The 26,236-nt window shown below is 38.2% G+C and overlaps 1 protein-coding gene across 1 annotated transcript in view; it reads right to left on the bottom strand.

The window, feature by feature from the left end:
- The window catches only part of METAP1D (methionyl aminopeptidase type 1D, mitochondrial), a 62,604-nt gene that overhangs the window by 16,592 nt on the left and 19,776 nt on the right, over window positions 1–26,236 (bottom strand). The window contains exons 2-5 of the mRNA XM_032771042.2: window positions 8,977–9,146; window positions 5,528–5,677; window positions 1,485–1,633; window positions 771–813 (exon numbers count right to left, since the gene is read on the bottom strand). Coding sequence (XP_032626933.1) covers window positions 771–813; window positions 1,485–1,633; window positions 5,528–5,677; window positions 8,977–9,146 — 512 coding nt within the window. The remainder of the gene's footprint in view (window positions 1–770; window positions 814–1,484; window positions 1,634–5,527; window positions 5,678–8,976; window positions 9,147–26,236) is intronic.

The following is a 26,236-nucleotide window of genomic DNA, read 5'->3' on the forward strand; positions in this document are numbered from 1 at the left end:
TCCCTATTTCAATAAATGAAAATACCAAAAAGCATCACACTTTGGTTTTCTGTTTCCATACTTTCTTGTTCCAATGCTAATTTGGTCAGCCTATATTTAAATGTTATAAGTGACCATCCTGTGAAAATGTTAAGTCAATGGTTATATCACACTATCTGTTTGTGAGTAAAGGGTTCAAGGCTCTTATACCAGAAATGGAACACAACACTACCTTCAGGGATTTTAATAAATGTAGGGAACACTGCTAGCAAAAGAGTTGCTGTCCAAATAGACTGACATACACAGGCCAATGTAGCCTCTAATGACAGAGTAAGATAATGACAGGCCCCACTCAAAATCAGCAGGAAGAGGAAGATCAATCTTGGCAGAGTGAAGGAAAAATGCTGGCTTTCTTCATGTTAGCTCATCTCATACATATCTGTCTTCAGCTGCTGCCCAGTACTGTGGTGCTCTGCATTAACTACACAGTGGATCAATAACAATTACACCTTCTCAAAAACATGACACATAGCAGGATTGGGTTGACATTTCACTTAGGCCAACATTGATCTCAGTGCATCTGATTCCAGCCCTAAATTCAAGTCAGGCCTGGGTCTAGTTGGAATAAACACAGAGTTAAAAACAAAAAAGGGAAACCAGCTGCTCATGCCTTGGCTTAGAAATAAACAGCACATCATCTGTGCATTCCACATTTTCAATCTACTGCTCTTCCTGTTGCTACTAGCAATTGTAAAGTTGATCAAAGACTATTTTTTATATGAATTACTCACTGTGACATCAATGTTGATAATATCTCCATCCTGAAGAGGTCGACTGAAACATAAACAGACAAAAAAAATAATGGTGACAGACAGTTCTCAACAAAGGGAATATAAGAACACACACCTAATGACACACACATACAAATCTGGGGGTGGAGAGGGAAGAAGATATTTTTTGGTGGAGGAGGATGGAGACAAATGGAATAATCTTTTCTAATCTTCAGCTCTTGCTACTTAAAGAACAAGTGCAGATGCATATAATATAATGACAAACAACTGACAGAAAACACTATCAGTGTCTGAAAATCTACCACCATACTTACTCTGATTTATAGTGAACTGATTTTACTTTTGAGCAGCCTAGTGTATTGCTAATAATAAAAATTTACATCAATTCAAATGTCCTCAATTCCTTAAACTACATGTATTTTGCTGAAAAATTAGAAGAATTTACTGTATTGTATTTTTTCAGACTGTAAACTCTGGAGGCATTACACCACAATTTATGAGTGTCACGACAAACAGTCGATTATATTTTTATTTTTATTAAACAAACTCCCAAAGTGCCCATCGCCACAGTATCATAGCATGCTATGCAGCTGCAATAGGTTTATTGGTGTTTTTTAGATAAACTGAAACATGTTTAATATTAACCTCTAAGTTATGAACATTAACGTAACATTTTTGTTTGGAGTGGTAAAATGTGTGTTATTATGGGAATACCTGTCAGGAATACCATGACATACCACGTTGTTCACAGAGGTACAAACTGATTTGGGAAAACCTCCATAGCCTAGAGGTGAAGGATAGGCATTCTGTCTGATTATTTCGTGATGAACAATGGAATCTATTTCTTCGGTTGTCATGCCAACCTAAAATATAAAATAAAAATTGTGCTGAAAAAAACATTAAAGGCATTTTCTCTTATTTACTGAATGTGATCACAGTCATGCACTTCAGTGAAATCTAGGATGATACAAATCAAATGCTTTGATACAAAACACTAAACTGTTTGATACACTTTATAGATACATTATGTTTTATTTAGAGAGAAATCAAGCATGTAGTAAAGGGAACACTTAAAGCCTTTGAGAAAACTGAAAATACTATCTACTTTCTTTCTTTATCCACGGTTGCCTTCTCAAGGCCACCATTTTCTACTGGCCTCTCAGTAGCTGCTATAGAAGTGTGTTTTTTTAAACTTCCTTCCTCTCTCTTTCCATTCCCCTTACATAATTAAAAATAGCTTCAATTTGTACTTACAATATTGCATTTAATGCTTTCAACCTTTTAAAACATCTGCAGCCATTAATTCTTAATTCTTATGACTTGCAAATAAGATTACGGTCATATTGTTGTCAATTATTTTTCCTTCAAATCACTTTTGAAACCATTTTAATTCATTTATACATAAGTTTAATATTTGGTTTCACACCTGGGAGCTGTTTGTATTACACTAGCACAGCAGTGACTTTAACAGGGAAATCTGCATTAGAATTTCCATTCTAGCACCCTTATTTCAGTGACCTACAATTTTCAAAAACACTTACTTTTTGACTGAAATTTTCTATACTCAATCCCTTTCTGAAGGTGATTTTTTTTTTTTTGGTAAGATTAACAGAAATGGTTTAGCCATTTTTGACCTGTGAAAAAAGGCCACACACTTTAAATATTATTATTCCAGCTTTTCTTTTGGATCAGCTTTAGCTCTGAAATGGTTCAAGATGAAAGTTGAAATTTGGTAGAGAAACCTCCCTCATTGAGAAGAAGTACCTTGGAGTGTTCCTGTGAAAATTAGTTTTGATTTGAATGAGTTTTAAGCCTTTGAAAATCACACTTCGCACATATGCACTACAGTGGCTACGATTTTTGAGTACTTTTTAGTATCATTTGGAATAAAGGTAGGCTGTGGTGCAAGCGTTCAAGGCTTTCCTAGCTGTGCAGTGAAAGATTTAGCGATTATGCTTCGTGAATGAGGCAGTGCACATAGCATGCAAGGAATAAAGGAATAAGGGCTGTTGTGGACCCCTTACTTTATTAATAATGAACCTGTGGTTGGTCAGGTGAAAACTACTGCCCCCTCCCCCTAAGGGCAGGGTACAGGATGCTGTGTTGCTCCCCGATCCCACAGCAACTATTCCAACCTGTGTGCTGGAATAGTAGTCATAGCCCCTGCACACAGACTGTATTGGGTACTAGGGCCACACAGATCAAACACAGATCCATAGCTACCATCCTGTGTCACCTGCATAACACCTTTGGTGCACACGCAGCATAGGGCTTCTGTACCAGTTGGTGCCCAGCTCCTTTCTGTGGTGCCCAAAGAGTACATGGGCACCTGTGCATGGCCATTCAGTGGGCAGATCTCCTGCATAGCGTGGGAGTGGGGCTTATGTGTTCCAAAGAGCCTTTCGCCACCACTCCACAAAGCAGTCAATTTTGCTTTAATTGAAAATACTGTCTGAGGGGCAGTAACAGCATCTTCTGGTGGACCATTTCTGCTACACGGGATAGGGTATTCTGGTGGTTTCTTGCCACATAGTTCCATTGTGTAGAATTTGATTTTTCTTTCTAAAAAACACTACAAAATTCCATCAAATATAATGTCAATAACATGTTATGATTGCATGGTTAAGCACAAAAATGTCAGGAAATTACAAAATTAAGACCATACATTCAGCCTTGACTCTGACCCCCATGTGTATGCATTACAATATAGCCTTTAATTTACATAGTGACATACTATTTCTCAAAATATACTCCCCCCACAAAATGTAACACACACATCCTGGCATCTCCTATTACTTTGTACATACAAGCCAACAAGAATAATCAATATGAAAAGCACACCATAAGCTACACTTACACAGAGCACTACACATTAATATAACAACATCAAAGAGTAATAGTGAGAAACTGCTGTCATTTACAGTCCAAGTAAGTTTGGTGCTAAGTCCCTGATTCTGCAAACACTTATCCATGGGCTTAACATACATATGAGCCACTCAACTGAAGTCAATGGGATTACTCACATGGAAGAAGTTGAAAACACCCACAAGTGTTTGCAGGATCAAGGTCTAAGTTACTTTTATTATTTGCTGCATCATCTCCTGAACTACCCCCAAGGAAAGCTGTATTGACAGTTGAAAAGCAAATGTACAGTAGATGAATTCTGACAAAAAAATTCAGGTTGAAAGCACTGAACTAAGAGTAGTATTAATATAAACATTTTAAATTAATAAAGATATTCAGGAAGATTACAGTGATGAAATTAATGTAAGTATAAATAATGAAAAAATGCTACACATGCACTTAATGTTGCAGAAAAATAAGATATACACTGTCGTTACAGAAATAGTATGCAATGATCATGTAATTAAAAACTGTATTATAATACATATCCATGAGGAGAAAGGGGTACATGATTTTGTCATTTTCTAACTTTTGAGTGCTTAACTATGCATTATTAATCTTTTCTCAGTGTCTTTTTTGATAAAATATATTTTGTACCTCCACATCCTCTGAACACCCCTTTTACATCGCCACACTCACATCCACTAGCTATAGAACATATTTCACCCTATCTTGTATGTTAATCATGAAAGAAAGGGGGAAGCTACCAAAGCATTCTTCCATCTCCAAAGACTTTAAGGAGGTTCCCCTTTATTATGTGGGGGGCATCCCACAAAAGTGTTCTGTAGAAAACATTATTGAAAAACCAAGCGTTTTCCTTATCAGTGCACTCTGGCAAGAGGCGTGGAATTTTGCAGCTGCACCCTTTAACAGTGGTTCTGTAGTTTGTCTGATCATTTGGCCAGAGGAGAAGGAGCAGTGGAATGGAAGGAACAACCCAATCCATCAGATTTATGGAAATGTAGAGCTGGACAGCAGAAAATGTGAATCACAGGATTTGCTGTGTCACAAAATCATATAGAATCCCACGTGCCTTATGACAAACCCATGCAACTTGGCAGGTCAGAATGCAGACCTGAAAGGATTATACTTCTAACACTGAGTAAATGTCAAGGGTGAAAGTAAGGTGGTACGGGCCAGTACAGCGTATCGGTAAAAAGTAGCCACCAGTACCACCCCATACCGCTGAGCGTAAAGCGCAGCTGCGGCAGCGCTTTAACGTTGCTACTCCTTTTGCGTCCCCCATTGGCGGTCCTGCTGGGTCCCTACTGGCAGGGTTGCAATGGGAGGGTGCAAAAGGGGCAGCGACGTTGAAATGCTGCCACGGCAAAGGACCCTGCTTAAAGTGCTGTTGCGGCAGCACTTTAATGTCATTGCTCCTTTTGCCTCCCACCCCGGCTGCCAATGGGGGGCAAAAGAAGTAGCTGCCTCAGGGCCGTGATTTAAAAGGGCCTGGGGCACTGGCTGCTGCTGCTGTGCAGCCGGAGCCCCAGGACCTTTAAATCGCTGCTGGAGCCCTGGGTGGCGCAGGCCAGGCAGCGCAGATGGGCTGGCTGGGGGACGCTGACCCCAGCCCCACCCCTGCCGCCTGAGGAGGCAGAGCCGGTCCCATACCGGTAAGAGCTCAATTTTATTTTTATCCCTGGTAAATGTAATCACCCTCCTCCCCCACAGATTTAAGTGATAAAAGAAATTAAACAGGTATGTTATATAGCAAAAAAACCATTAAAAAGTTAATAACCCGCCCTTTATTCAGTATGTAATTTAATAGCAAGTTAGATGTACATTAAATAAAAACAAAAACAAAGCACAGAAAACATCCAAGTTGTTACAGGACCTCATGTGACTATTACCTTTAAACTCTTTCCAGCTAGAAGTAGAATATGACAGGCCAGTTGACAAGCCTGACGAAGCCCTTGAATCTGATCTTCATTCTTAATTTCTATGTAGTCTCCCCAGTCTGGTACAATGCCTGTCGTCACATAGTCTGGCTTCTTTATGTGCTTGGAGAAGAAGGATTGAAAATGAAGATCAGAAAACTGAGCATGACAATGGGATCATTTTCTCAGAAAGTGCCTCCTGCTTCATGGCAGTTTGCCCTTTCTGTCATAGTATTGACCTTCCTAAGCCACCAGGGCAAGCCCTCAAGGCTGCCTCAGTATTTCTTCCAATGCTCTTTTGAACTTAACATTGCCTGTCACTATTGACTTAAATAGTGCGTTAACCATACAGTACTGATATCCAAGATATTGCAGAAGTCTTTCAGTCCAAATAGTCATGAGCTTTAAAACTATCAGAGGAAGACTTAAAAGCTCATTATTTTATTTTTAAACAAAGGTAAATTTTATATAGAAGTCCATTACACACACTCACACTGAACACATATATGTACAGTAGTACAGGAAAGTCCTGAGCTTTTTACTCAGTTTCTTACTCAAAATTTCAATTAACTTCAATGGGAGTTTTATCTGATTAAGAATCTCAGTATTTCTAGCTGTCAACCTCATTCATGTATGAAGTGTAGTTGCAGCCATGTCAGTCATAGGATATGAGAGACAAGGTGAATTCGGATACAGGTGTATAGTATTATAAAAAGAAAAACGTATGTGCAGCATAATAGATATGAATGAGATGGGTAGATACGAATGAGAGACAAAGTGGGTGAGGTAATATCTTTTATTCGACCAACTTCCGTTCTCTCTCACCAACAGAAATCGATCTAATAAAGGATATTACCTCACACACCTAGTCTTTTAATCTTATCTATATCTATTATGTTGCACACATATTTTTCTTTTTAACAGATTTAATTTTTTTTATTAAAGCTAATGTTAATAAAAATATATAATACACAGGTTAGGAAAAGAGTGTCTGTTCATCTGGGTATAGTGCTTAGATTATCCACAAAACCAAGTTTGTTTTAACAATCATAAGATTCATATAGTACATAATCAGCAATAACCTAACTGTATAACCATGTCCTAATTCATTGTCTTTCAAGGAAAACTATAATAAATATATTTTTATTTAATGAAAAGATCTCAGGCCTTATGGATGTAAAATTCTATTTATTTTTTTCTTTTTTTTTAAACTATTGTAATTCTAAGACAAATATATAGTAACAACAAAAACAATATCTTACACATATATAGAAGCACATTTAATCCTCCTAAGGATTCCAGAATATTTACAAGCTATACATAATTATCACTTCACCCATTACAAAGGGCCTGTCAAGTCATTGCAAGAGTTTTACAACTGATTTTAGTGGAAACGGGATCAAGCCCATAATGCACACAGGATTAAATGGACATAGGACCCAGGCTGTACGGTAGTTACACAGCAGCTGTTTAAACAGCACACAGCAAGACTACACAACATTTTAGCGTAGGAAGTGAAGAAGAATGGCGTATCCAATTAACTCTATAGGGGGCCTTTAAGTAGGTAGACTATAGTTACCCCAACTGCTGTTTGGCCTCCCCAATGCCTACAGAAAGTGTCATAGGATCTTTAATGATCCCAAGCCATCAGGACTTTGGGTTTACATATCATTCAGACACACAGCACCCCCAGCAGCATAGAACCTGTTCACACCAGACTAGGACATTAATTTATTTCTGAATTAGAGGGAAAATCCCACCTCCTAAATTACCAGCTCCATGCCCTGGAGCACTCTGAGTTTTCCCTTGGAGAACACTCATCCAATAACTGCTTAGACCTGACACTGTTTAGGTTGTGAGATATGATGAGACAGCAGCTCAAGATGGTATAGCTGTAGATATTTATCTCACCATTTCTCCTTTCCTAAAAAAATCTGTAAAATTCAGAAGCCATTTTTAATATAAATATTATTTCTAGGATATTCTCTAGAAAAAATGCCCCCCCAATTATATATATTCCTGTAATAAGTTTCCCTCATTATTTAGATATTTCCTAAATTATTCATATATCCTAGTTAAATTGTAATTCTGTAGGCAGATGAAAAATGAACAGACTATTAGACATGAGCATTGCTACCTGTGAAGATTAGTTTTCAACGTGACAGTTTATTTTTTTGTATTCATCCTGAAAGAAATATCTAAAGATACAACATGTTTGCAAGTACTACAACAATTTTTCTAATCTTTGAAAATATATAGGGTCTTGATCCTATATTCATTGTGTATCCAAAGCTTCTATAATGTTTTAGGCTTAAGAACGGTATAGTAAGCATCCTCAATTTATTCCTTCCATATCATTCTGTTTTACTATGACCATAGGATAATGTAAATATTTCATATTTTGTATTAGACATCTACTTTCTAGTAGAAGAAATAAAAAACTACTTATACACATCACTATAAAATACTATCCAAAATTATTTTCATTAAATAAAGGGCATGAAACAGCCAGAGTACATACTGCAATTAAAGCAGAACCAGAGAATGCACAATAGCACACCTGTTAGAACAGGTCTAAATAAAGTCATAATGGATTCAAAAGCAAACAAAAATGTATTTTCCAAAAAACAACATTTAGTCAATGACAGCAAAGGTTAGTTCATAAGTTACATAGCAGGGCGGCTGGCTGACGTTTTGATGTATGCTTTCATCTAAGACTGAAATCACCAAACCAAAACTGCAGGAGGATGTAAATGTTTGAGACTTAATGTATTAGAAATTTACATTGAAAGGGCGACATTTTTTCCTCAGATGAGCATGTGCATCTCATGTGGACTTCAGCTGGAACTATCTGCTTGTATAAGAGGCGCTGCTAACCCACTGCATGCCCAAAGAGGAATATTTTTCCTCCCCCCATATCTCCTTCACTGACTCCCTAAAAATATTAATTGCATTATTTTCACAAACCAAAAATACACCAACACAGCACATAGTAATACACTGGTTAAAAACTCCATATTAAATTAGAGGCATGGTATTTTGGGGGTAAAAGTAAATCAGGGCCCCCCTGAGCTGCCTGGAAGTTAGGCAACAGCTTTGTATGCCTAAAGCTACCACTGCCCAAAGCCAAAGGAAGAATTGGAATCTAGAAGCGTTAAATGTTATAAGGTGATCAGTTACAGAAACAAACACAATACATGAAGAACTGACAGTTTTAAACTCCCTAATTGTGTATTTACACTACTCTGTTTAGCATGTCAGGGAGCTGAAAACTTCTCACACCACTGTTCCTATTTCAAACCTCAAACCAATAAGACCATGATTCAGACTCCCAGCTGTCAGAGGATGAATGTACTTGATCACTTGTGCAGTCCATCTTTATATTGACTGGAAAAAGGATCAACTAATAGAAATTACAGTACCTTAGGAACTGGGTGAGCTGAAGAAACCTTAGCTGGCCAAACTATACTGTAAGCAGTATTTCTTTGTCTCTGGAAAAAGAAATATCTTCTTTGTTGACTGCTTGACTGCTTGTGTAAGCAGATATGATTGACCACTGAAGAGAAAACTCCACGGCAGTGAGTCACACACCCTGTGAATAGAAATGTTTTTTAAAAATGGTTCAAGAAGTCTTTTTATTACTACCAAATTACTAAGTGGAGACTATGCCAAAGAAAAAACCCTAGATAAAAAAGATAAGTAGACTGTATTTAATAGCAAGCTCCAGTTCACCAAGTTAATTATGAATTTGCTAACATTTATTACTTATCTGTAGTTTTATATAAATCTTACATAATGAAAAAAGGTGTGTTAACATTCAGAAGCACTGAGAACAAAACCACATATCAAAGCCTTATCTAGCAAAATTCCAGATCTATTTTGGTGCAATGAATGAGAAAGTTGTATAAATCCCTAGAGCATCAAGAAATAGAATTGACCCTATAACTGGGCGCTGTTCTCAATTATCTGAATTACTAGTCTGGACAGGCCAATGCTTGGAGCAACAGTAAAACAAGGGACAGTATCTAGAAGTCAGGGGAGAGGAAAGGATGTAGAGATGATAGTACATACAATTTTTCCACTTGTGTTCTGGTTTGGATTGTATCTGCACCAGAGTTAACCAACAGGCTGGTTCAGTGTACTTTGCCATTAAACATTCAATAACTCATATAAGAATGTTTAGAAGCACCATGGAGTAAATTTCACATAGTAAATTAATTGATCTTGAAAAGTGTCATATATACACGAATACACTAGCAACATTGATGTGGCAGAGAAACACCACAGACAATGACTTCACAATAAAGGGGCAGTATTTTTTGTTTTGTTTTGTTTTTTAAACCTGAGCTAACTATTCCTGCTAGATTCAGAGAAATTAGTGATGGAAAATCTCTTGAATCATCTAGTTCAACTCCTTGTCAATGCACCAATTTCCCCTAGTGCACATTTCCTATTGTCTTGTATAATCTAGTTTTAAATGTCCCAGCTAAAATTCTTTATTTTTCTTAGAAAATACCCATATTCCATAACAGGGATGCATGCAGTTTTGTTCTACCTCCCCTCCAAATGCACTTATTGTGGCCAGTGCATGGAAATTTCACTCTACATTTATGTTTGGCTTCTTAGATAGCCTTTTTACAGTGTTCCATGGTATATGTGAAGTAGAGGAATAGTAGCACACTCTTTCAGGAGCCCAAAAGTATGGAACACATGGAATTACTGAATAAGCTCTGCCACAGAAAGGCTCTTAATGACAAGGGACAAGGTTAATTAATATTGTTCATATCTTTATAGCACCCTGAAGGGGTGCAGAGGCCTCATTCATTACTAACAGGCTTCTACTTCCTGTTTAGATCTCCCACAGGGGTATAGGGTGAAGTAATGAAGTAGCAATGCAGGCTGAAGGTTCAAATCAGGCTCTCAGAGGAAAGCCAGGGAATTCTGTAAAAGTTGTTCCACAATAGTCAGAGCATAGAGAAGCCTCTGAAAAGGCAGAGCTTCACAGTTTGTACATGGCTGGGTTGTATCCCAAACTGGGTTCATTCTGTTTGCTTTTTTGTTTATGTAAAATGCTTTTAGGCTTTATCAGCTGTGTACCTTGGATTCCAAGAATCGTACTTAAGAGAGAAAAACCTGCTGGCTTTTTTCTTTTACTTGCTGAACCATTTAACCCAGCCTACCAGTTGACACACAGAGTTCATCCTCAAAGAGCCAAACACACAACTCACTGGCCCAACTTGCATCATTTTCCAGTGGCACTAAGTGCAGAGTCTGCAGAAGCAGCAACATTTAGGTCATCAGAAGTAGCAGCAATGAGTCTACTATGTGTGATCAGCCCACAATAAGATAGTTCTTCTATGGAGCGTAATGAAGGTATCTTGCTCCTAGCACAAATAAAGGCTCTTTCTGTGCAGTTTTATACAAGCATAATAATTTTCCAAGACATTTAAAATCCACCCTCATTGATGCGGTCAGCTAGAGTCCACCCAGATATCAGGATGAGAATGTGCATTTCAGATGCTCTCCTTCATGAATGGCATGCTGCCAATGCACCTGTCCTGCCACATAAAAGTTTAATTGGGGAAAAAAGATGCAAGTGCACTTCTCGTTTATTTGACAATAGACTCTAAACGTTACAAATACATGCTCTGAAATACATCAAATCAATTTATATTCAGAGGTGCACTCCTATCAACAACCCCAAAATCAAAGGGATACCTCTTTATTTAGAGTGAAATTTTTACCTCTGTCCTATAAAAGACATACTATAGGTGTTGTCACAAGATAACAGGATAATAAGGTACTTTAATGCATTGTTATTCTACTAAGTATTCATTACAAACCAGAACTTTTTTTTTACTTGCAGTGGTGAAATGCATAAACCAAATGAATGCCATTAGTGCATTACAAGAGCCCTAAAATAAATGGGCATGAAATACAAAGATAGAACAATGAAACCTTTATTTAAAGGAGTAAATGTAATATTAAAATATTTTCTTCTAAGATTTCTTAAAAAAAATGGAATGGGATTACAAAAATAATGCACAGTATTTGTTTAGGGGAGAAAATATCTAGTTACTGTCATCATGCTTCCTTTACAAAGAATGCATTTTTAGTGTCTCTACGACTACTCTTAATTTTTAAGCTTCCCTATTCACAGCTAATTTGATACACCAACATCATCAATCACTAGACAGAAGAACAACTGGCTGTGTTCCATAACTCTTGTTCACAGACTCCCAGAGCCGCTGACACACATGGAGGCTGCTGTCTGTCAGAGTACTGTTTACTTCTATTATTCTACAGTTCACAGTGCATTTTCTTTGTTAAGCTGTTTTGGGACATAAGTGTGTATATTAATTCTTAAAAGATATAATTTTATAAATATAGAGTCTATGATGTTTCCAGTGGGAATTATAAACATCTGGGAGATCTCAGAGTGAGAAAGCAGTAGCCTAGTAACACACAGATCATCATAGCAAGGCTGTAATGTTGACTATTTACAGGGTTTCTTTTCCCCCAATACTAAATCTGTGTTATTTGCCATGAATAACAGAATATTTACTATCAGCTGCAATACGAAGACTTATTATCAGCACATACTTTGTGCTGAACACAGAAAATTACAGACAACTGCTTCTTTGACTCCATGGTGAATCACACTGCGCAGCTTGTATGTATGTATGTCTTTGGAAGCTGCTGGATCCCCCAGCATATCTCCCATGCTTTAATTTGTATTAATAATATAAATATGCACTGTGAGTTATTGCAATTTACCATATGAAATTATCTTTTATGGAAACTACATTTGATTTCTTTTAACTGATTCAGCCAGACAGGTTGAATACAGAAATCAGTACGATGATGGGAGGGAAGCATTTTAAGTGACTAATTTTGCAGCACAATGTGCCCCATATTTATTAGCCTTTTACTCCAGGTCTATTTTAATTGTTATCTGTTCATGCATGCTACACCATATAATGAAATGCTCCCATCTCACCCACTGAGTAGTGAGGTTTTTTATATGTACCTCTATTAATGACCCCTAATTAAGTTGATTTTAGTAATTTAAATGTAATTTTTCTTCTGGTCAACAAGTATTTTTAAGCGAGAGGTTGGGAATGAACTGTCAAATGACTGTTTTTAAAATGTTCCTTATTTAACAGTAGAAAGAATAAATGCTGTATGTTTCAATGACTGTGGCCTACCAACATCAAAACCATAAGTCTACATTATTGAACAGATTTGAGTATCAATACTTTCACATCAAGTTTTTTAATACTTGTTTAACCCAAGATTTCAAATGTACCAATTAAGAAGCAGAAAAATTACTACAGCATAAGCTTCAGTCTGGTTCTACTCTACAACTAAAACGTACCTTTAAAAAGATAGACACACCATATATATATTAGAATCTTTTCAACTATTATAATTATCAGTAGACTACAGAAGTTTACCAGCAAAAATATTTATGGGATATCAGAATTAACATCCAATTGATTTAACAAATATAGGCAATTAATTCTTGGTGAAGTGAGTCTTGCATAACACAAAATAATTTGCAATTACCAACATCAAAACCAGTGCTTTGCTAGTCTATTTTGGGCATTAGTTCATCTGAATTCAAAATGGAGTTTGGTGATTTACATGAAATATACACCAGGTTGGGGGGAAATTAGCATTTTAATTTTTTTATTTGCTCTATCAGATAATTTTAACCTTGGTACATAATTTTGCTTCTTCTGCCAGTTTTGATTTTTAAAAGAAAGAATGAACTTTGATTTAATAAGCACTATAGCTAACAGCACAGGGACTTCAACCAGCGGAACTAGAGTAAGAGCACACAATTTTTTATCGTTAATTACAAAATGTTTAGATACACATTTTCAATGACCCTATCTAAAATACTGAAATTGCATTCCCACTTTTTTTTGGCAGATCTTTAGTGGCACAGATTCTTGTAATAAAAATGTATTCGTACAACACTGATTTTGTAATGCTTGTGTTACAGAGGTGCACATGTGCTTCAAAAATAAAATGTGAAAGATTAAAGGTTCTTTCCAGCACTATGTAACCTGTACAACAGAAGAGCAACTCAAATTCCACAAGCAATAACCTGTGCATTTGCTGAAGAAAAGAACAACACACAAGAATGCCTCAGGCAGAAGCTGAAACTGATTGGACAAAGTAGAAGAACAAGAGCCCTTGAAACTAAACAAAAGCAAATTCATTCTGTTGACAGATGTTGATTACATCAAAGCAATGAAAGACTTTTTTATTCAACAAATATCTCTGCATTATCGTACATGACAGATATAACATGTCTTAATCAACATAATCTAACATGTAATAATTTTTAAATTCAGTAAAAGCATATTGTAATGAGGTTTTAACTACAGGCTTCTATAAACAACAGTGTATTCACATGGTCACGTCTCCATACTCGTGCTAGTAACACCATCATCAGTCCCTTACTGCCAGGGGTTAACTGCTCTGGCAGCCAAATAAAATACAGAGACGTATAATTATGGAGACAGTCAAAGGGCAGGCTCTATTTTGAAATCTATTTGCACAGACAAGGTCTTCCAATTTGGCTTACAGGAAACTAGCTGGTAAAGGGAGTCTCCTTTTCTCCAGATGCTTTCCACACTTTTCCCCCACATCAGGAAATCATGGATATGGACACCATACACCACTGTTTCCTGGATTACAGGCCTATGTGTTATTACAGGAAGAAGACCAAATCCATAGAACAAGCTTGTGAGAAATATTTCCCTCTAATGACAATATCAGGAAAAAGCAAAGCATAAAAAGACTACTGAAAATGTTAATCTAGCAGCAGTTCTGCACATGATTTAGTCAGAGCTGACAATAAGGTTTTGACAAGGAAAAAATAAAAATGCATTATAAGCATGTCTGTGTCTTAAATAACATGCCTGGGGGAAACATAACATTCATCAACATAGATATGCCTTTGGTTACAATTAACAATATATTAGTATCAATATCTACAATTAAGTGCTTCTGACTGTGCAAATTATTGGCAAAACCCCCAAGGTTCTTAAATACATACTGCTAAAACAGAATTTATTTTTTTTTAATTATTGAAATGAAATAGAAAAATATGACAGAAGTTGGTTATTAAATATTGTAACTAGCAGTCTTCCTGTCCTCCTTACTTAGACCCAATGAAGTTGTCCTGTTTCCATCAAAATCAATAGCAAAACTCTCAGTAACACCAATGGTGCAGCATCAAGTCCCAATCCTGGAATCACTGGGATTCCTCAAAGGCATGAGGCAAGTTGGATATTGTCTTTAGGGCCCAATAGTACTCCCCACAAATTCAAAGTTTTGCCAGTGACTTTGTTGGGAGCAGGAGTAGGCCTTCTTTGACAATATTTGAATTTGTAATGAATTATATTAAAATGCACTTGGCATTTTCACAAGTATTGACAGTGCTTATGATTTCGTTATGCATCTTCCATATTCATATTAAGATAGTTCAATAATATCTTTTCTGAGATAATACAGTTCTTATAATTCTTCACTGAGCCCAAAACTAAAGCCAATAGAATAGATATCTTGGAAGTAGGTACACTGGGAAACTATGAAGAATCAGAACCTCTTCCATGTACAGGAAGGATGACAGCCCGAGGGTACTCCAGCCCAATAATAACAACATTCAAGTACTAGCACCCAGGTCATGACAAGCCATGACCCTTCCCCATTGCTCTTTCAGGAAGTTGGCTCTGTGCCACACTTTATCAATAGCAATTAATAGTGTGGAACAAGTAAAGAGAAAGAGAAAAACTTCTAATTTTACATGTTAAAAACCAATAGCCATACAAGAATCCACAGATCTTCAACTGATGATGATTCCCTGAACAGTTGTACCAAAAAAGTTACACCAAACAGCCAGTAAGAGAAGTTAAATTTACTGCTTCACTGAGAAAATTCTGCTACAGTCAGAGCATATTGCGACTATATACTAGGGTTTAGGAAATACAAAACCAATAACTGAGTATAACTATGTCTGAGTATTACAACCCGGGCTCGCTCATTCATTCATTCATACCCCAAAGGAATTTCATTGTCCATTAAAGTGTGACTAGATTCCATATGCTTCTATTATTAAAAGCAGGATTCTTAACATTTCTGCAACACACAGACAGGCAGCTTCTTTGACAAAGAAATATTTTATCTCCCCTGCTGGGACAACTGGGTTTATTAAGACTGTACATTCTAGTGAGGTTCTAAGAAAACAACACAAGTAATCTTACATCCGAATTTTTCTATCTCCCAACATAACAACACAAACAGAAAGCAAAAGGCAAGTGTTCTTTACAGCAGTAACAGCAGCAAAATGAAACAAGTCAGATCCAAAAGCCTGGACAAAGCAATATTAAGAGTTTCACACACAGTTAATTTCAAGGAAATATAGGCCCTGAATCAGGACGACATCTGGCAAATTTCAACTTTTCTGACCAACAAATGAACCATTCCCATTAACTTACTACATTCCTGTTAAGATGAAGAAAATAAATGAATTCATCTTAAAATGCACAAATTAGAACCAGAAACATATTTGCTCAGGCTTGCACATTGAAATATACCTTAAGAATGATTTTTAAGAATTTTATAAATAAAGAATTTAGTCCATCTTGAAAGAATAGTTGATATATTAACTACTTCAATTTTGTCAAGGAACTGACCATTGTTTGGATTAAGTATTTAACTTTAAATAAAACAAAATACCAAAACCCAGTTCTGATTAAAATAATAAACGATTAAAAACACACACACACCCCCAACACATACACGATATAGAATCTCATTGTTAATACGCACACAGCCACAGCTATAATATTTATTGAATCCTACTGTCATAAAATAATTTCAGATAGTTTATGGAACACAACTGTTTTTCAAATAACACATTTCTGTCCTGTACACTGTATCACTATTCTGATAGACTATTAAATATTACGGTGCTAAAAAAAATAAATCTTGCTGTAAACTCCTTGTTTCCCATTGAACTGCACAAACCTATATCCTTATCCTCACCAAAATGCTTTACACATCATTTTGTTCATTATACAAAACCATGAGAAAGATTGATAAAATAAGAGCATAAGTTTGCATAGAAATTTTGTGGACTCTCATGATAATTATCTGAATATTCTTTATGTAGTTTCTCTAAACTTCAGCAGTGAGAGTTTGTAGTTGGTAATCTTTCCCCCAAATAAAATATACCACCCACTACAGTAATGTGTCATCATACTAATGTAGTTCCACATTTCTGCAGTTGAATCTCTGAGGAGTTAAAACAAAAGGATTCTTGAATCACAAACCAGTGTTTTCTCGACAATGAAGATAAGTATAAATTATGTTAGCAATTCCTTCTGATATAAATGTTTCCATAAAATACTTATAATTTTACACTTGTTTGGAAATAATGACATCTAACCACAGGTGTTTCCTGTTCTATGTCAAGTTTTGTTAATTATCTGTATTATCATGTTTTATAAGCAGTGGCTACAAGCATCTAAAAACAGGATTTATATATTAGAGAGGATAGTCCCCCATTGAGAGACTTTCCAAATGTAAAATACAGGCATCCATCCCTCAGCACATCTATGATGGAGAATAGACTTTAGGGTATCTGTCTTTCCACTACCAAAACTAATATTAATGTCATCAGCTTATAAACTATGAGTCAGATTCTGCACTCCTTACTCAGGCAAAGCTTCCAGTCAAGTCAATGAGAGTTCTGCCTGAGTAAATATTGCAAGATTGGGCCATTACACCCTATAACTTATTCTTCCAGATATATGAGCAAATGTAATATTGTGCAGTGTTACGAAGTTATGTTGGTGAGGGTTGGGAGGCAAGCTCTTATTTTGTTATGGGAAGATAAACTGTGTAACAAAGATGTCCCAATCAAGAGCTCACTATAGCTAAAACTTGGTAGCTTTATCACAGTATTTATTTTATGCTAACTATTCATTAAATGCACTATTATATCACTGTATAACTAGGACGTTTATTTATAAATATGACATTTGATTCACTGAGCGAATCTGAATGACAGGATCATAGATCCTGTTAAGAAGAGTGTAATCAATATTTTGTTTGTTGTTTTTAAATAGAAGATTTCACCTTACCTTCTTGCTTAAAATATACAAAGATCTCCTTAGCATAAAAGTGCCTGTTTATCAAACAGTGATACAGGAAGAAGTTGTTTACATTTTCAGCACAACCAACATACATCATTTATGACAAAAAAAACCCCAAGCATTCCATAAGAAATGCTCAATCACTGTCAATCAGACACACTAAAATATACATAAACCAAAGCATACAGTGTGAACTGTATTAGATTCAAACTGAACACAGAATTACTAATATAAAAAACAAAAAACAAATAATTATAAGAGACTCATAGACCTATTTGCACATCTCACAAAACTGTTGAAAAGGTGGGTAACCACAGAAACCTTTTGACAGCCTATATTAAATATTTTTTAATTTTGTATTTATTTTAAAATGCTGGAAACGATGTCCCTATCTAATGATATTAATATTTTTTCAAAAGCACCAACTTACCTTTGTTTCCTAACTAGTGCTCAAAATGACTTTCCAACTCAATTACTAATAATTTGCCATTTAAATTTGATTTTATTCAAGCAAAGAAACAATTTAGTATCATTGTGCTATAAAGCACATCAATATATTTTTAGTCCTGTAAATTAATATTTCTAACTTCCTTCTTTAACGTTTGAAAGTAAATAATAAAATGATACAAAACAAATACAAATTTTAGTGCTTTATTACAAAATATGCTTTGACATATAGACTTTTTTTAAACTGCACACTTGCAAAAAAAAAGACTACACAAATTAACTGTTATAGCTTTGCATGGCTTAATATTTAATACGATGATTAATACTAATGTCCTATATTTTACTTCATAATCTAAATGAGTAAAATATTATTTTGTAGTTCACTGGTTCCTATACTTACGATGTAATGTTCAGTGTGTATTTCATTATGCAGATGAGCAATGGATGTTGTCTGACATGGTTTAAATGGGTCAACAGTATTTTCCTATTCACATTAATCATTCAGACAGCTAGAAGAAAAATGCTTTGAAAACTAAACTAGAAAATCTGTTTTACCACTAATACCTACCACTAGTTGGTTTACCAACAGTACAGATGTGCTGCGTGAGACCAGGGCTGTAGAAGTCAGACAGAGGTCTGACTCTGCTTTTCTCGCTAAGGAAAAACTGCCATTGAAGTTAATGGGACAAATTCACTCTTGGCATAAGTGCATTCAACGCCGCTGAGTTCAAAGGAGTTATGCCCATTTGTGTCAGAAGTGAATTTGGCACAAAGGATGTTTTACGTGAATACAGACTGCAGAAAAACTCCCACTGAAAATGGGAGCAGGATCAGGCCATTTATTAGCAATTGTTCCCAGAGTGCATGAAGACCACAGGCTCTATTCTCAAACTATGTAACCATCATCTAAGGCCAATTTTGATATATGGCAAATTGCAAGGAAAATTGTAATTTATAAATAATATAGTATTGCTGTGCAAAGGGAAGATTTTCCACTAAGTGCTAGGGGAAGTGCATAAGTACAAAACAAGGTGGAAATTGATGGGGAAAGGAGGATTAGGTACGAAAAACTAGTTTCAGCCATTCAGTGAGTGAAGAATTTACAAAATTTAAAAAACCTGAGAGAACAAGCCAGTTTCCCCAGCACGCAAACAGCATTATATGACGGAAAGTGCGCACAGAGCCAGAGACAACGTATTTGGTCTCATCACTGTGTAACAGCATTGTCTGAAAATCCTGCTGTTAAAAGGAGATGATCCTGCCGATGTAAAATGGATTTTACTGACACACTGTTGCAGTTGGCTCTTTATCCCACCTAGATATAAAGGAAAGGGGAGACCAAGATCTAGTCTGTGGGCTGAGTAGTCCTTGTTGAGGAACCCTAGAAGCAACCACACATGGGGAGACAACTTGGGCTGCATTATATATTTTTTTAAATTCCTTGGATGAATAAAGCCAAATCCTAGGATGGAGATAAATTTTGAGTCATTGAAACTTGTATGGCCTGTGTTTTGAGCAGCCGGGGGAAGCCATCTACTCATACCAGGGTTATAATTCATACAAGAGTTAAGCTGTTCTTATACATTTTCATTAACAGTAGACACAAATAATTTTTATTCTTGGGGTTGCAGGGTGAGACTTGTGTTGGTTTTCATTTTTTGGCCATGAATCTGATGCTGCGTGAGTCTAAATAGTGGATCACCCCTTTCTAAAGGCAATCAAAGCACAGATGTCCCGGCTGATTTTTGCAGATCTATTAGTAATCTTTGCTACCATTGACAAGGTGGTGTTGAGTCGTCTGTGGACACCAGATGGGATACATCAAAGGGTTTTGGTTCTTTCCTATCATCTGGTTGGTAACTGTTCATCAACTCAAAGGGCTCTCGCCTGTAGGGGTATGTGCTGTGACCTTAACCTGTTCAAACATATATGAGACAAACGGGGGAGCCTGTTTTGTGCTGCAATGCAATCAATATGCAGATGACATACAGCTCTACTTTTCCCCCCACAAAATGTGGGAGTAATGCAGTCTCTTTGCTTTCCCAATGCCTAATAGATGGTGGGGCTTGAATCAGGGTAAGGGCACTTAACTGAAGTCGACTTCAATTAAGTGGACATCCAGCAGATGCAGTAATTAATTTGGTTGTGTCTCCACACCACGCTTCTTGTGTCGGTGGAGTGTGTCCTCACTAGCAGCAGTTACATTGATGCAGAGAGCCTGTACTTAATTTTTGCCAGGGCTTACCAGGGCTGAGCTCTGGCACCTCCAGACTTGCTGCATCAGTAAGGCCCTTCGTTGTGAGTTTTTATTTAATTTAATTTTTCCCAGGAATTCATCAGTATTTATTACCACAACAACAAAAACAGGTGAAAATCAGTGCAAAAAACTATTATTAATTTTTCTAGGTAAATATTGGGGTTTATTTTGGTGGACAGAAAGAGAGGGGGAAAAAGTATTCTGTAGATTAATACTATGAATTCCGTTCATCAATGTGGCTTGCTACAAAATTCAAAGCACAGTGCCACCTCTAAATTTAAGAAAACAATATATCTCTAATCCCCAAATAAAACTTCTCATTTAAATAAACAGTGTACTTTTTTAGACTTAGAACTATTAGCCTATAAATATTTACATTTAATAACTGGGCCACACCATTTGCAGCACATACACTCAACTTCATCCTTTTTTCCTGGTTTTTATTTTTTGAAAACTTTTGAATACTTCTGTAGATTCTGAAACATATTCTGATACAGATTTTCCTTTTCTTCCCACTTTACTGTGTCAAATCTTTAAACAGTTACCTGCTAACAGCTTGAAATCACAGTTGCCAACTTTCATAGGGTAAATAAGTACCTTGACTTTCACAATAAGCCAAAAACCAAGCTAATCCCATTTCAAAGCAAGGCCAAAACAAGCCAATCCCTAAGAACCCCAGCACTGTGTGACTAGATCCCCCCTGGCGTGCAGTGTGGGAGTGTGGTGGGCACCTCTCGCCCCCTTGCCAGGAGCTGATCAAAAAAAAGAAGCAACAAGCAACAAGCCACAAGCCAAAAACTAGCCAACAAGTAACTCCCAAGTCAATTAAGCCAAAAACAAGCCCAATTTCTGCGATTATTTTTTGTGGGTTTGGCATGTCTGCATGAAAAGTATAACTGGTGGGTATGAGATTTATCAGTACGTTCAGATGTGCATGCACTTCAGAGCTTGCATGCATGCCTGTTTGTTTATTGCATGTATCTTCTAGACTAATACACAGCTTTACTTCAATAGGCTGCATACATACATATAGACTAATGTATTAGCATAATACATCTATCTCATGCAATGCACTGTATTTTCCTAATAAAAGAAGTTATTTTTATATATTTGAATAATATAAAAGTAGGGTGAAAATCAGAAAAAAATGAATAATACTTTTTGTAAAACCTGGGAATTTTATTGGTAAAAATTGGTTTAAACTGAAAATGAAGGGGCTTTCACATCAGTTATGAATGTAAAAAAACTGCTTGAGCCCCAGCATCTCTTTCATTACAAATTAAGCACTGCAGAAAGCAGTGCACCATGAATAGCTATCGCACAGCACAATTTGCCACAGAGGGTTTTGGGAAGGGCTTGGAATGCCTTTTGGTACTAAAACGTTCTCTCGGGGGGACTGGAAACATGGCTTCAACAACCCATGACGCAGTTTTCTCCCTTCCTCCCCTGATATTAACTGCAACCCGTAATATTTCATGCCTTTTTTCAAAGGGCTGGCATAGCCACGTTTACGCCATATCCTGAGAAGCATGGACCCCACTCTAGTTCTGAGCATTACAAACACCACATGCTTTATCCTGCAGTATTTCCAGAGCTGGGAGAGGAACAGCCATGCAGAACATCACATTGTCCTTCAAGCAGGCCTGCTGGAAGCCACAGAATGAAACAATTCCCAGCTGCTGCTGGCAGTCCCAAAGCAGCCAAACATGGTTGAGCATTGTGTCTGGACCCAAGAAACAAGCACTCACTGGTGGAATCGCATCATTATGCAACTATACAATTCTGGTCAGTGCTTGCAGAACTTTCATATGCACAAGACCACTTTCCAGGAACCGTGCGTGGAGCTCTCCCCAGCCCTGCAGCACAACAACACTAAAATGAGATCTGCTTGGACAGTGGAGAAGTGAGTGGCAATCGCTGTGTGGAAGCTTGCAACGCCAGACTGCTACCAGTCAGTGAGGAATCAATTTGGAGTTGGTAAATCCACTGTAGAGGCTGTTATGGTACAAGTATGCAGAGTCATTAATCACCTTTTGCTAAGAAGGGTAGTGACTCTTGGCAATGTGCACGACATACTGGATGGTTTTGCCATAATAAAGTTCCCTAACTGCACTGGGGTGATAGATAGCATGCATCTTGGCACCAGACCACCTTGCCAAAGAGTAACATAAACAGCAAGGGATACTTTTCATTGGTGCTGCAAGCGCTGATGGATCAACAGGGGTGTTTTATTGACATCAGTGTGGGATGGACAGGGAAGGTGCATGATGCCCGCATCTTTAAGACCACAGGTCTGTTCAAAAAGCTGCAAGTGGGGATTTACTTTCTGGAATGCAAAATACCACTGGTGATGTTGAAATTCCAACATCCTCCCCACCCTATCTCTTGCTCCCATGACTCATGAAGCCACACACCAGCAGCCTGGACAGCAGCAAGGAACAGTTCAACAACAGGCTGAGTAAGTGCAGAATGGTGACTGAACATGCCTTTGGCCATTTAAAGGGTTGCTGGCACAGTTTGCTTACTAGGTTAGACCTCAGTGAAAGCAATACTCCCCATGGTTATAGCTGCCTGCTGTGTGCTCCATAATATCTGTGAGGCCACAGGTGAGAAGTTTCCACAGCAGTGGGATGCGGAGGCGGATAGGTTGTCTGCTAATTTTGAGCAGCCAGATACCAGCACAATAAGAAGAGTTCAGCATGGAGCAGTGCATCCCAGGGAGGCTTTAAAAACATGATTTAGTAATGACCACAGTACTGCGCACTGCTTCTTGAGTTGTGCCTTCCCATACTGTGAACCTTGCTGTCCCTCTTGGGTTTCTGTCTCCCGCAAATCCCTTCTGTTGCCTCAGTTTCCCTGTATCTCCCCTTCCTCCCTCCTCTCCTTGTGTGAAGTAATAAAGATTATTTCATTCCCAGGACCTGCACTTTTATTGCACAAACATATTGAAACTGAAAGATCAGAAAAATAATTTAATCTTGGTCAGAGAGACGGAATAAAATTGGGAGGAGAAAAACACATCAATGTTGTCTTTAAAAGCATAGGGGCCTTGCCTGTCCAACATCATCATATGTGTGGCTTTTACTCTCAGGACCCTCCCCCAGCGTTGAGTAGAAGGGCTGTAGCATTTTCCCTCCTCGTCTCCTGGAACATTTGGGAGAGGGAGTGGGGGAATACACAGATGCAGGAATGCCATTCTGCAGGGGCTGCAGAGGGAGTCTAGCCTCAGGTGTTTCTCCTGAAGGTCTACGAGATGCCTCAACAGAATCCTTGCAGAATCCCCAGCATCTCCTGCTGCACGCCATGCTCACTCTCCTGGACTGGTCTGCTCACCATGTCCATGTCCAGGTCCAGTTTTTCAGAGAGAGAAATCCACTATGCTCTGCTCAGTGTCTGCTGTCCCAAAGGTGTTCATAATCTCATTGAACATGACATCACACTTTCACTTTCACCTTCTTCTAATCTGGGACAACCTCTCCACCAGTGTGGAGGAAGAACTCAAGACCACACTGGCATCAAGACTTGAATCTTGTTCACCTGAAAAGTACTATCAGTGCTGCTATTAAGCCCAGGAACACACATTGCAAATTAATATTAATTAATTTTATGCATCAGCCAAAAATTTTCATGCTTATACTAGACACATTAACTTTGGTTGGCCTATATGCCAGGGTAACTCCTGCAGTGGCAGTTGATCACATGCACTTCAGTTAGGTTGGAGTCTCTCTCTCTCTCTTTTTTTTTTTTTAAATGGTACCAACTTCAATGGAAGAACTCCAAGAAGTTGATGGTCATGACTAAACCCAAGGCCGCTATTTGGATGACTACTGTTTTGGCATATTATTTACCCTAAAAATAAACTACCAGGTCAGTGCTGATGGAGGTTCCATGCTGTACCTGCATATCTTTCTGGATCCTGGACTCTCTTCATTGTAGTAATGCCTCATTAATTTGAGCAGGAATATATTCCACACTTACTAAACTCCCCTCACTTCTATTGTTTATCATAGTAAAATGGTTTGCTTATGGTACACTCATGGTGGTTGTGGAAAGACAATGGCAAAACACCTGCACTGAGGCAACAATGCTGCATGTGAAGTGGAGTTATCAGAGAACTGGCTATAGCTGGTGTAGAACGACCTTTAGCATCTCTAGGGTGGTGCAGTCCAAGAAAGGAAGCTGGATAATACACCACCACATGCAGTTCAACGTACTGGAAAACTAGAGATGGTTAATGAAAGCACTGCAGTAGTTCATTAGTAGCCATGGTCCAAACCATACAGGCTTTTATAGCTGCAAGACAAAAATCACAGAGGACCTGCCAGAACTACCAAAGGACTTCTAGCCTGATGATATGGACAACCCTCTACAGACCCAGGTACAATTTGAGGCAGAGTTAAGAACTGGCCCGGGGCAGCAGACCCTAGTCTAGCTACCGCACTGCCTGAGCTTAGGTCAGCGTGTTGCGGTCAGGATCCCCTCTGACCCAGTGGCAAATCTCGCTGCCACTGTTAGGGTCCTGGACTGGGCGCAGTGGCGTAGGTGGGCCTGCGCCCCCCTTACACCCCAAACCTGCGGGTGGCAGTCTTCTCCTCTCTAGGCCAAGAAGCCACTGCTTGTTGCCCATTCACCAAACCCGGTGCTGCTCGGCCCTGAATACAGGCCTGAGCCATAGACCTTTGTTGCCTGCCCTAAGGGCCTGGGCACCTTAACTGTGTTTGCTGCTCAGCCCTGAACACAGGCGAGAGCTATAGACTCATTGCCTTGTCCTGACTGGCCTGGCTCCACCCACCAGGGCTCAGTGAGGGTTCCTCCCACTCCAGGTCCATGGGAGGCCACTCCAGCTCACTACAGGTGGCAAGTTGTATGTACTTGTTACCTGAACTGTTCAGGAGAGGGCTGGACAGCTCAGTACAGGGCTGGACAGCTCAGTACAGAATACACATTTTGGGGGGAAAAGCCAGGACTGGGGATGAGTTGGGGGTCACCCTGCATATGGTAACCAAGGTTGCTGGAAGCCAGAGTCTGGCTGGTGTTTGCTGACAGGATGCTGGAGTTAGAACTGGAAAACCAGGACTGTGGCTATACACAGACACTCCAGGAGTGACCTGCTTACCATCTGTGAGGCGCTCAGGTTGGGAGCCACAAAGTTGAAGCATTGTAAGGCATCCAAGGTTCCAGCGCAGGGGTGCCACAGCCCCATACTCATCTGGATTGCATCCTGGAATGTCAGATCTTCCCACATTGTTAAGATCATATGCAAGTCCAATATATAAAATATTACGCACCTTTTTGTTTCAGGAGCAAGGGTTGTGTTATTAAACAACATCAGATGAGCTATAGTTGGCCAGATCTTTTTAGAGAATGGGCTGCAATTATAAGACACAGGGACTGATTATAACTTTTATGAATATCTGTGGTTGGTGAAAAGTTTTTGATTACACAACAGGAATCGCTGGGAATCACAGCTGTGTTTTGCTGTGTGGAGGGAGATGTGTTGTCCTAGCCCCATCTCCAAACTTTAGTATTGTTTTTGGAATGGGAGACTTTGTGGTATGTACAGATGTGGGAAATCGAGCATGGGAGCAGGCACAAGTACAAGGGTTGTCCTACCAGAGAATCTTGACACAAGAGCTGTAGAAGAGGACTACAACTCATGCTACTTGAGTTAGTAGCTTACAGTGATTGGTTTTTTACTTTGCAGTGATCTTAACTGTGACAGCAAGACTAAGAAGTGTTTGAGAAACTTTCTTTTAGGCTTTAATAAAGTTGTCCTTTTGTACAGGCTTTAATAAAGTTATG

This window comes from Chelonoidis abingdonii, chromosome 10, assembly GCF_003597395.2.
Source record: "Chelonoidis abingdonii isolate Lonesome George chromosome 10, CheloAbing_2.0, whole genome shotgun sequence".
NCBI lineage: Eukaryota > Metazoa > Chordata > Testudines > Testudinidae > Chelonoidis > Chelonoidis abingdonii.